This window comes from Bombus vosnesenskii, unplaced genomic scaffold (genome assembly GCF_011952255.1).
Source record: "Bombus vosnesenskii isolate JDL3184/JDL3185 unplaced genomic scaffold, Bvos_JDL3184-5_v1.1 scf7180000013295, whole genome shotgun sequence".
NCBI lineage: Eukaryota > Metazoa > Arthropoda > Insecta > Hymenoptera > Apidae > Bombus > Bombus vosnesenskii.
The window spans coordinates 1,124,639-1,137,488 of NW_022882946.1; the positions used below are offsets into that span (position 1 = coordinate 1,124,639).

At 45.0% G+C, this 12,850-nt stretch overlaps 2 protein-coding genes across 16 annotated transcripts in view; one reads left to right on the top strand and one right to left on the bottom strand.

Annotated features, from left to right (window-relative positions):
- LOC117233306 (serine/threonine-protein kinase tricorner) overlaps positions 1-5,918 on the top strand; it is a 45,326-nt gene extending 39,408 nt beyond the window's left edge. For all 14 annotated transcript variants that reach the window (XM_033493474.1, XM_033493471.1, XM_033493482.1 and 11 more), the window contains one exon: positions 25-5,918. In XM_033493474.1, the coding sequence (XP_033349365.1) occupies positions 25-140 (116 nt within the window). In that variant the 3' untranslated portion in view covers positions 141-5,918. The remainder of the gene's footprint in view (positions 1-24) is intronic.
- Positions 5,919-9,924: 4,006 nt separating this feature from the next.
- LOC117233309 (nuclear receptor subfamily 2 group F member 1-A) overlaps positions 9,925-12,850 on the bottom strand; it is a 51,804-nt gene continuing 48,878 nt past the window's right edge. For both annotated transcript variants that reach the window (XM_033493489.1, XM_033493488.1), the window contains one exon: positions 9,925-12,596. In XM_033493489.1, coding sequence (XP_033349380.1) covers positions 12,322-12,596 — 275 coding nt within the window. In that variant the 3' untranslated portion in view covers positions 9,925-12,321. The remainder of the gene's footprint in view (positions 12,597-12,850) is intronic.

Here is a 12,850-nt window from a genome sequence, read left to right on the forward strand (position 1 = left end):
TCTTTTTTTTTTCGCCGATTACAGCATCCGCGCCAATGCCTCAAGATGGGGAGGTAATATACAAGGACTGGGTATTCATTAATTACACGTTCAAACGATTCGAAGGTTTGACGCAACGGGGCACGCCAACCAAGAAATAGCAACACTCTATTTCTTGCTCGGTTTCGACCAGTCAGCAGCCTGACGCAACTGGAATTCCGGCCTTGGTACATAACCCGTACCCTCCGATGTCATCAACGGCATCTCGAACGGATGGTTGATTCGTTTTATCTTCTGAATACGGTCCAGTCAATCATCGGCAGTCAGACGCTTTTACATGTACATACGGGATGAGAAATAGTCACGACGTACGTACATAGATACACGTTATCGTATGAAAATGCGAAAGAAGAAGAAGAAGAAAAGAAAGAAGAGGTAGAAGGACAAGGAAGAACATGACAAAGACGATAAAAAAGGTCGTGTTGTTTTAGGACAAAGGACAAAAAAAAAAAAAAAGAACGGAGTGATAAATATTCCGGAGACGAGCAGGTGCAAAAATCGTTGCACATGTGATAAGGAAGAACCGAAATATTTTCATGCGCACTGTAACGTTTTTAGCGATGTCGCAATTATAAAACACGTTTGTTTTTCGTTCTATCGTGAATACTGTTTCCATCCGATCTTCGATGCGTAGCATAATAAGATCTCTTTCTCTCCCTTCCTCCCTCCTCTCTTTCTCTATCTTTCTTTTTATAGTAAAAACATTAATGGTAGGAGTAAAGATGGAGCCTCGGTCCCCCGTGATTCTCGCAGAATGTGTATAATCTTTGTATAGGGTTTCGGTCGATGTCTTTTCTCTGTCTAACGAAGCACTGCTTTAGCTCTCGTTTTCAGCTCTCTTTTAAACGTTGTATTTATAGCTAGTACTGTGATATAATATTGTTTAAAAGTTTTGTACAAAAATTGCCGTTTTGTCTGTTAATGATTACTGAACTTTACGAATGTTGTATTCTGTCCGATTATGCTTACGTTTCGTTCAAAAACTTTAAATATTCGTTGGTATAAAAAAGGTATTTTATATTTATATATTTTTTGAGAGCTTTTGTCTGGATAGTGTGCAGGAATTGCACGAAAAACAATTGGTGAAATATTCAACAGGATCGATCATGTGTTTAATCTCGTAGATTTTGTTAGATAGTTCAGATTTTATATCGATCAATAGCATCTCGCACGAATATTCGGAAATTTGTATCGGTGTACGACGAACATTTTTTAATTTGTTATTTACATGTAATTGTATATTTTCGCTATGAAATGCTGTAATTTGGAATAATCCAATTACGATGTGTAGGTATCGTGGCACAAGCTTTTGCGTAATTTTTGTGCTTTGTAGTTTTTTGTATCAACATATGATGTATCATTAAATAAAATGTATTGCAGTTAATTAACTAATTGGATAAGAGAAGAATTACGATGTATAGAGAATAAAGGGCATACAGAAGGAGAATCATACAAGGTACCGGGTCTCTTTCTTAGAGAAAATTAACAAACGGTTTTGTTCGTGCCTGAGCATTATGAAAATTGTAAAGCTTTAAAAGCAGCTTAAACAATGTAAAAACGGAAAATAACGGATACATTCGTAAAATTCAGGGCTCCTTCGTTGCCTTATTAAGGTTCCTAACACGTATACACACGCGCAGCCCAACCCAAAAACTACAGAAGGCGACGCTGGGTAAACCATAGTTAGTAATGGAACAAGAGAAAGGAAACGCTAATTGATGTAATTTAGTGATCGATGTACATACATATATCTTTTATAGTAATTTTACATTGATTGAAATGGAAACAATTACACAGGGATGTGCCAGGTTTCCGCGGTCATCCTTTTCTCTCTTTCTCTCTTTTTCTTTTTTGCCTATTTTTTTTTTTTTTTTTTTTGTTATCCATTTCCATTTTACATTGAATTTTAAACGAGAAATAACGTTTACTTCCGATTCGCTCGAGTAATCGTTAATTAATTTGCATTTGCTATCGAACTGGATCGTAATGTCGTTTGAGAGGTTGGTGCCCGAGTATGTAGCACTAGCGATTGGATTATGCAAAATCTATTGCACGCGGAGGGGAAAAGAACCACGTGCATGGTGCATAACACAATCTCAGTCGATGAATGTAGTTTCATTTCAGATATAGCTATATGCATATATTTAATTTATTTAGCTATATAAGTATAGCTATACATTATGTAGTTTACCGACAGCCAGGGCACCGCGTTAGTAATAGTACTAATGATAAATAAGATAGAAAACTTCTAAATAAATAACCTTAAGGTGGTAACGTACGAAAGTACGTACGTATGTGCGCACGCTCGAGACGTATCGCGTACCGGCTGATAGTACTTGTATCAAAGTTATCTGCTCCTTCCTAGTACGATCCGGCGTATATCCGTTAACGAAATTCACGCAACGCGATGTTGCTGCACGTATATGTATGTGTTTACGAGGCGTTAGTTTCGTGTGTCTTTGTCGGCGAACACCTCCAGCGTACGAGTGTGGAGCACGAAACGATCGTAACGCTTCGCGTCATGCGAAGCAAGTATTTCATTCGTGCGAGTGTCGTGTCTAGAAACGGATTACGAGCTAGAAAAAAGGTTGGGTAAAACGATCATCGTTGTATCTCAAAGGTGTTTTACCTTTGATTCTGTGAACGAGGATGCCACGATTCTCCGTACAATTGCTTCTTAACTGAATGTTGATAAGGTGCACGGTCGGTGCTCCACGCTCTGATGCTCGAAGCGCGAGTAGCCTTACGTCATACGAAACGAACACACTTCGATGTATAACTTTACGATACAGAGTGCTTAGATTTATGAAGTGCGACAGTTTTTAAATGCAGGAAACACCAAGTAAAAAGTATAATAGCAACACTATTTTTTGCACCGGTAGAAACGAAAACAAAGAACAGAAGGTGAAGAAGGTGTGCAAGTGTAATATAGAGGATGCGTCGTATTCGTGTGTATGCGCGCGCGCGCGATTCGTGTGAAAGAAACGGTGGCTAGGAACTTGGGAATCATCGGAGGATGGGAGAATCGAAGAACGAGTAGGGAAGGAAAACTGTAGGAGAAGAGTAAAGAATAGAACGAGATACAGAAGGGATGAGAGGAGGGAGAGAGACGGTTGTTGCTGTCGAGTTCAGATACTCTGACACCGATAGAGATACTCTGGCGTCCAATGCTACTGAGTAAACGAACCAAGTAATCGCGATTTATTTATTTTGAAAAGAGTGTTAAATAAAATAAAACAATAGCCACGAGATGCCTTCGATGCAGCAAATGTTTGATGCCCTGAGCAAACAAGAATACGTGCGCGTTAACGCCGTAAATAGGTTGGAAAATTGTGTAATCTGTGAAATTTAGATGAATATTATGAAAACACATCGACTCGAAAAAAGAAGCGTTTGCGATTGAAAGTTAACCGAAGGTGACGTCACGTATGCTTACATACTTGTGCGACGATTACTTGTAATAACGATTTTTTGTGAACGTACCTTAAAGGAAACTCCAATAGATTATATGATAATTTTCGTCGGTGAATGTTGTAAATATTACGAAGCATTCGAGTCGTAGCGTTGGTCGAATTGTGTGTCGAATAAAAAAATCAAGTAATATTTGATCAAAGTATATTACAACATTGCATTTCGACTTGGACAGATGATTTAATTAATTGTCTCTCGTATCGCTGTAGTTTGCGTGCAACGATTTTTAATAATAATAATAACAATAATACAATAACAATAATAATAATAATAATAATAATAATTACACGAAGGAACGCTAAATTAGCCGAGAAGTTTAAAGTTCGCAATTAGTCGATGCGTACAATTGGACGATCCGTTTGAAGCGATCTCGTAACGTCGATTAATTTGAAAAAATCGATACAAGCAACTACTTTGCCTTTTCTTTTCCGAACAAGAATATTACCGATACTATCGTACACGTATATTTGATACATGGTCGATTGGCCGTCGAGCGTATCGTATAAATATCATTGTACCTATTTGCTTAGGAACATGGCTTTTAAGCAACAGCAACACCGATTCTGTCGAGTGTTTTCAGACGCGTTCCACGTTAGTATCACGTGCGCGATTCATTTCGGTACAATAAGTTACGCATATAACGTTTCGCGTTAAACTTCTGTCGTTTTAAATGGAAAATGAGATAAGGAAATGGCTGTTTTCAAACGTTTGAGCGTAGATCGTACTTTGTCCAAACTAGAGCTATCTGTTACTCCGTTGCTGTTTTTATTTTCGTTTGATCGCACTCCATTGAATCGATAAGAAGTAAGTTTGCCAGGGTTCGCATAACGTTCCGATGCATCGACACTCGGCGTCCTATCGAAAAACGATTGACAGAGAATTCGTCGACGAAAGATTCGTCACGTGACAAATTACACGTATGATACGAAATGCAAGTAAATTAGCGAATTCAGCGATATTTGAAAACTGTCTGGTCTCGATCGAATGCCACGTTTGTGTAGCTTTCAAATTTTGTAATCGAACGATCCATATTTCCAGACGAATCCACTCTTCTCGTCGCAAATCTCTATTTCTCTTTACGCCGATGTATCCTCGTTTGTTTGATCGATCGAGTCAGCTTCGCGTGTGTCGATAATTGCCGTCTTATATTCCTAATAGGTTAGGTGTCAATAAATAAAGTAATCATTTTCACAATACTTCAAATCTCGTGAAATCTTTTCAGCGAAAGAATTATTCAGAATATTCGATTAGACGAAACGAACGATTACGCGAAATCCTTGGCGCTGTCACTTTCTCTTGGATGCGTTTTGCTTTATCGTTTCCGATTGTATGGTAATTTCGATCGTACGCGATATCTTACGGCTTGCGATCGATCATCGTCTTTTTCGTCTAACGATTTTGTTGAAATTCACGCGTGAAAAATTGAAAATCGCGTTGGAAGAGGTAGGTGTGTGTAAATCTAGTTGCAGCAGCCTTGTATCATAAAATTTATTTTCGAATGTCGTTGTCACCAAGTCGAATGAAAAATATTTCCAGTCGAATTTCTCAAAGTATACATACATATATATATATGCATATATACGGGAATGTGTTATGTCCGGTTAACGTAGAGGAAAGAAAGAAAGGACGTTGCAGTAGAGAAGAATATTTACATTTTTTCTGCTTCGGTAGTTTTACACGTTAAAATAAATAAGGGCTTGATATCGATAAGATAGCTTGAAAAGAAAAATATTAAAAGAGGTAAAATTCGTCTAAATAGAATGTTTATTATTTATATTACATACCTATATTACACATGACGTAATTTTACGTCAACGGCTGTGAACGCGTCAAATCACGCACTGCATCGTCGGAATCGCAACAATCGTTGCAACATTGTACTTTTCGCATCGGAACTTTTATTCGACTCGCTGTCTCTTTCCTGGCGACGTTCTCGCGTTAGAGACATCATCGCAGCTATCCGATTCGATATTCCAAACCACCGTGATGTATCGATACAGTTGATACGAAGTAAATCGCTCTATACTATTATTGCGCATGAAAAATAAATAATTAAATAAGACAGGACGCAAGGCGATGACCGAGGAGTGTTTCGTCCTATCGTTAGTTTTTACCGTGTGATTTCCATTCGCGTCCTCGTTTGCATTCACGATCGCCCCGATTGATTTTCCACGTCTGCGTTCGAACGAATAAGACGAACACGAACTCGAAGTCGCAGAGCCGGTCGAACGTTTTCGTTTGTTACAACGGTAAGTTTGCGCGATTTGATCGAGGGTTTGACACGGAGCAGTTTTGCAAACAGAGACGGGCAAATAGAGGCGACGTACGAAGTGGAATACCGCTTCTCATGCGCGATATATTACAGTGTAATTATAGATATTGTCGTTAATAAATTGTTTTTTATTTTAGCCATTGGTTATTTTATTGAATCGCGTGTACCGATTCGACCGAGCATTCGCGTTTTTCAGATCGTTTATCGTTGCTTTTCTAGATCCGTATCTTTGTTTCGACGTTCTTTCTTCTTCCGAATTGTCTCTCAAATTATCTTAGATCGATCCAACGTATTCCGATTGCTGATTTTTCACAGGCACCACCCAGTCTATCCGGTTCGCATACTAGAACAAACGTTTTTATTCCTTCGTCACGAGGAAAACGTTATCGTGGCGTTCATCCCTTCGAGGATTGTTCCATGGCGAGAAAGTTCGTACGGCTATGTGCGAAGGAAAGGAGAATGGAAGGAACCGCGAATGAGATCGATGTTCAAAAAAGTTGATCCTTGAATCCATAAGCGAGCGCTTAAACGGAACGGTAAAACCTTACGTATTTGCGTACTGTATACGGGAAAACGTAAAAAATACTTCAATTTAGTCCGTTAACGTCTCGTAAATGGTTGGCCTTCTGCTCGCAGGGATAATTAAATTTTTTATTCAACCAGCAACGCATTTACTTGCTTAACCGGGATTATTTATACGATTTTGCGCAAGACAAAACGGTAATAATTCGAACGGTAACGCAGCAGCGATCGAATTTGCTCGTGTGGAGGCTCGCGAGAAAGATTTCTATCCGATGTTTCGGAAGAGGCGGATTATTACGTGTCGCGTACCACGTTCGCGTCGTAGAGCAAAAAAGAAAAAGAGAAAAACGGTTAGGCTATATAAATAGAATCGCGTTATGGATAAATAACAAGCGTTCGTCCTTGGTTCGTTTATGCGTTAACGATTCGAACGGAAAAGTATTCTTTAAAAAAGATTTCTCGCTGCGTCGATTCTTCGACGACATCGATGTCGACATTTTCGTTCTATCGTAAGAGGATTTTCCAACAATAAATAACAGAATTGCGAAATCTCGATCACGCAAAGACGTAGATACATTATACATGAAAACTTAAACGTGCTTACACTACGGAATTTATACCGATATGTTATCCGCGGAAGCTTCGATCTGCTATCAACTGTGGTTAATTTTTAGTAAACGAAATGCGCGCAAAAATAACCCGAGAAACCAATAGAGAGATTCGATCGGTTACAACGATTCCACGAACACACGAGTTAGATGAGAGACCGTTACGCCGCTCGTCATACTTACATAAGTACACCGAACGATGGTTAAACGAGTCCAAGTACGAGTACTTGCTCGCTTACGAGTTTAAACACGGAGGCGAATCGAGGTAAACGAAATAAAGGAGATTCGACGGTGGAGTTTTCCGTCTTTACCACCTGCGTGGAAACGAAGGTCTTGCTAACGGTAAGTTTGAATCGTTCGGTTCTGCATCTGCGCCACATCCTGAAATCTATCGACGAGAAGACGATAGTCGATCGATGGCTTACGAGGTAAGCAAGAGATTCGAAGAGCTATCGATCGATGGCGCTAATGGGATAATCGCGGTTACGTTCGCAGTATGTACCGTGGTAATTTCTCGGTTCGTTCTCGACCGAAGGTATTCTCGCGACGACGCGACGCAACGACGAAAACGAGAAAGATCGTGACTTTTCAGACGCGATTACCATTTGTCGCGAGCGACAAAAGCACGAAGAAGACGATGGAGGGAGGAAAAGCGGTAGCGCGGCTCGAAGAAACTCGATCGATCGTTCGTTGCGAGTAGGGCGTTCGATTCGATTTCGATTACGTGGCCGAACAGTGGAAATGAGAAATTGAAATCGGGAGAATGACTAGTTAAAGGTAAATACGAGCGCGTGCGCGTGCGCGTGAAGAGCGGAAACGATGGAGCGGATGAAAAAAGGAGAAGCTATTTGTCTTGGTGTGAAACGGAGCCGATAAGGGAGAGTAGGAGAAAAGCGAAGGCGAACCTTTTAACGTCGGTCGGCGGCAATGGTCGCGAACGGAAGAGCGACGCGTATAAATCGAACGATTATGCGGATGCCGCGACACGTGTCGTTTATCGGAACGCACGAGGTCGGAAAATGTGATTGAATCGATTCCGGTGACGAATAGTTGTCGGACCGCTTGGATTTTTCGCGGGATCGAACGCCGATAGAACGGTGGAAAAGCGACGCGAAGAGGGCGGCGCTCGCGTATCCACGCATCGTTTGCAGCGCGTAGAAAGGAAAAAACTGACGGCCAGCGTATATCCGACGAGAGAGGAGTTACAGCGAGAAGAGTGGTTATCGGGAGATTGCGATTGGTAGTGGCCTCTGACCTCTTGCAAGCGGTTGCTCCGCCTCTCGTTTACGCGGCTCGGCGTGCACGGGGTAGACTCGCGAGCTCGTTAAGAACGGCCTCGTGGTCGCGTCCACGCACCCTGTCCGCGATCGAGCCGAGCTACGCTTCGTCCAACGAATCGCGAGTGACGCGTGGGCCGCAGCTACCGCTCTAAACGAAACGAACTCGCATTTACCCGAAACGACATACGCCAGAGGAACGCGGAAACGATTTCGATGGGTCGCGTCGTATACGACGAATTCGAGGTTCCTTTCGTTCGGAAAATCGTTCGTCATCGTCAGCTTCGGTGACGAGCAGGAGAAGGAGAAGGAGAAGGAGAAAGAGAAGGAGAAGGAGAAAAGGAGAAAGAGAAGGAGAAGGAGAAGGAGAGGGAGAGGAAGCAGAAACGGTTGCCTGTCTAGGGGGTTTACTCGAATCGACGATTGGAGTGGCGCGACCGCGAGCCATCGATATCGCGTAGCAGTGGCTGGCGGATGGTAATAGAAGATGACGCAATCGCGAGTCGAGCGATATCGCTGCTCTGGCCGATCTCGTAGCGCGGGTTCGACGTTCAGCCTAATCGAAACCGCGTGCCGCCCCGACTCGAGCGATCGACCGCTACAAGGCACGGTATGTAAGTACGTATCCAGCGTGGTAGCAGAAACGATCGAAAGAGATTCATCGATTCGAACGTTTCGTCGGTCTGGACTCGGTCCAAAATTCCTCTTAACAGCGAAGGACGAGGGACGGGCAACGATCCGCGCGATCAGCTTTCTCTTCCTCGGGCTCTCGTTTCGATCGAGCGCGATTTCGTTCGCGTTATTCCATCGTTTACCGCGCGCACAGCGGTCGGAGAACGAAAAAAGAAGCGAGATTTTTGAACGAGAGCCAAAAACCGCGACGGTACCTACTCGCACGGAAAAAAGTCTCCCCCTGAGCCGTTTGTTTCTCCTGCCAAGTTAGATTTATCGAAATTCTAAGCATCCGGCTGGTTCGAGGCTATCCGCGCGCCATGCCACACCGTCGCTCGCGATCTCTTCGTTTTTGCTCCTTCGCCCTAGCCGTGCTCGGCATCCTTCGCGTGATTTATCCCTGTTTTATGCGTTCGCCTCGCGATGCTCCCGATCTCGCAGCAACCAACACCTGCGAAACCTTTTTACATGGATGGATCGTCCTTCGTAGACACGTGGTTCGCACCGGTCGAAAACGAAAAATGCTTTTTCACTCCGACTACTAAAGAGAGAGAGAGAGAGAGAGAGAATGGGAGAAGAAAGCATGTGGAAGAAGGGCAACTAGGTAGTTGCTCGCGTAGGGGCGTACAGCCGTACGAAACGGAGGACGACCCGGAGTGGCAGGCAACCCAGCTGACAGAAGAGTGCGAACGGCACAGGAAAAGGAAAAGAGGTTAAAGAAGAACCGAAACGAGTCGCGTTCCTCGAGCGAGGGCACTCGGGGTCGCGTTCGCAGACAGATGCATCGTCGTCGCGTCGCGCCGACCAGAAATCACTGCCGTGCGTCAGGGAAGATGCGCTCGGCGATTGTTTGTATATGGAAAGACGATCGTGCGGGAATGTTCGGAAACGCACGCGGACGAGCAACGTGACGCGTCCCTCTCGCTAGAATTCGCTTCGTTCGTCGAGGCTTACCTGCACTCGTCGACGGCAAAGTCCTACGACGCAGCCTCGCTTCGCACGCTCTGCTCCTTTCTGCTGCATTGCATTGGTTGGGCGCGTTTCGATTGAACGTGCAAAACTCTGTAATTCTGACATATATATTTCTTTACATTTAGACGTATATTCGTGTTTATATTCGCGCTTACGTTCGTATTTATAATCGTATTTATATCTGTATTTTATATATTTTATATATATATATATATTATATATATGTATAATATATATGATATATATATAATATATATATATATGCATATATATTAATTATGTACACGTTTTATACAAAAATCTTCTCGCGCCTTTATACATAACGCTACATAAATGTCATTTCGGTCTACGTACACTCAACCACAACGTAATTCGTATCCGATATAATACATCCTTCAGCATTCTCGAAAAATTGCGTTCGACGAAGGGAACGCGTCTCGAGGACAGCGAACCCCGTTCGCATCGTCGATTCGGTTCTCGCCTCGGCCGCGTTTGCTTCGTGGATTTCTATCGAAACGCGCTGCTGTTTCGCTCTTTGTTTCTTTGTTTGTGTGTGTGTGTGTGTGTGTGTGTGTGTGTCTGTGTTTGTATGGGTGCGCGTGCGCATTTAAGAAACGATCGCTGCTTAAAAATATTAGAAATATCCCATATACCCTTAAATGGTTGTCTAAGTAACTAGAGTTCGACATCGCCACATACTTATCGTAGCGCGCTATTCGATAATTTCGCTCGTTTCGAACGATTTGTCGTTCGACGTCTCGGCAAACTCTGTACAGCGCATCGAGCCTGGCTACAGCGTACAGTATTCATAACGTAAAAAAGCACCGTGTGTCGAGAAATCGGATTTCAATTTCGACGTACGCGTATATCACATTGCGTTCGCCGAGTTTCCTCGCAATCGTTTCTTACCGTGTCCATCGTTGACGCTGTCGCGCTATCGGCGCTATCGCGAATTTAACAAACGACGGGCGACCAGCGATCGGTCGAACATATTCGCGGAAGAAAAATATATTTGTTCGTTCTCGGCTGGTCGCGTCGTTTCCGAACGCGTTCTTCGAGCGGGTCGCGACTCCTGCAAACTGCGAGACCGAATCGGAACGGACATCGGCCCGCCGATTCCTCGCCGAACGAGATGGTCGTTCGGCCAGCGAAAAAGCACGCGGTAGGGAATCCGCGAAAGCGAATACGATACGAATCGAGAGGTAGACGTCGACCGGAAGATAGGTACGCGACGCGATCACTCGCCTCGTCGTCTCGATGGAAGGTGGAAGGAAGAAACAGCCTGCGAACGGATCGCGTGCATTCGGCTCGATCTCGCGAATTTTATTCGTTCGAACGCCCGTTTCGCCGTACGAACTTCGCGAGAGTCGCGAGACGCAACGCGGAGGAAAGAAAACCTTTTGCACGGGAGAGTATCTCGACGAGGTAAAACGACGACCGATCGGACGATAATTCGCAAATTGCTTTCGGTGTTTGTGGAAAACGAGTTTCTCTCCGTTGGAGAAAACGATTGCTCGATCCGTGCACCGCGTTGCTCGTTACCGGCGTGTCTATCGGTAAGACGGTCCGCGACGTCGTAGACGGTCTTTAAGAAAGAGAAGAAATCGCGCGTTGGAAAACTCGTGGCACGGAATCGAGACGTTCCGAGGGAAAGACGCGGAGAGTGGTCCGTGTAATTGGGTGGCTTCGGTGAATTTCGATGGAGTAGCGCGAAACGTGGTCGCGAGGCGCGAGAGAGCGGATTAAGAAAGAAGAAACGCGAAAGACGGTGAAAGAAAGGTGGAACGAACGCGGACGACGAAACGTCGAAACGAGTGACTAAGGGTTTCGGCGTGACTCGACTAACGGCAATTACTCGACGCGAGATCGATGCAAGATAGCGGCCAGCGAAGGATCTACCAGATCCCCTGCCGTCGATTACAAATGCTAATTTATGATTTCTTCGCGCCGCGTTTCCCCCTTCCACGCCGCTCTTCGTCTCGATTCCGCTTTGCCTTTCGTCCTTTCCCCCGTTTCTTCTCTTTCCTGCGTTCGAGCTCGAACGCTTTCCCGGCTTCTCGAGCGCCGGGACGCCTGGATGCAATTCCAGAGAAAAAGGTCTGGCGAAACACGCGAGCTCGCGTCTTTCCTTTCGTCCGTAGCGCGATCGATCGCGTGCTTCGAAAAAGCTGGAACCGCGACCTTCGCGGCGTCTTTATCGCTGCCTCGCATCGTTCTCTTCGGCCTGTTGGACGTTCGCTCGTCCTCGTCCAGATTCGCCGACTCGTCGGACCGTCGCGCGCGGTTCGTTTCCTCGACACCGTTTCGGAGGCCAGGGGAGCCGCGAATGCTTGGCGAATCGTTGGAAAGTGGCGCGAAGCGAGCGACGGTGCTCGTACGACGGAGAGGCGAAGGGACGACGACGACGACGACGACGACGAAGAGGGACGAGGCGATGGGAAATGACGCGAGGGTATTACGCGGAAGCTAGCTGTCGCCAGACAGAATGTCACATCGTGGACATGTACGGCCAGTTGAAGCTGCTACCGCTGAGCAGCATATCCCTGATCAGCGTCTCGATCGGCGTTTTCCCGACCAGTCGAACGAAGAACAGCTGTTCGATCACCTGCGACGACACCGTTCTCAGCGAGGGTAATCGAAGAAGCAGCTTGCCGAATCTCGTCGGTTGATTCGGGTATTGAGTCCTGCAGTATTCTTCCAAGGCGCACTGCGACTTCTCCTGAAGGGACTCGATATGCGCCACGTCCGACAATCCACAAGCATCTGAAACAGAACCGGAACGACGTTTGGTCAGATGGTTCGAAGAAGAGGAGAAGAGGAACGGTCGATCGTTGGACGGCGTTGACGTAGGCGTCGGCGTTGGCGTTGGCGTTGACGTCGACGTCGACGCGGTGGTTCGGAGCGATTTAAAACGGGTGGACGAGTTCGTTGCGAAAGCCAGCCTCGGGCAAGCAGACACGCAGTCGAATGAGACCCAGCCGGCATTCGTTCGGTTGGAATGCGTGCCAACTAGAGAG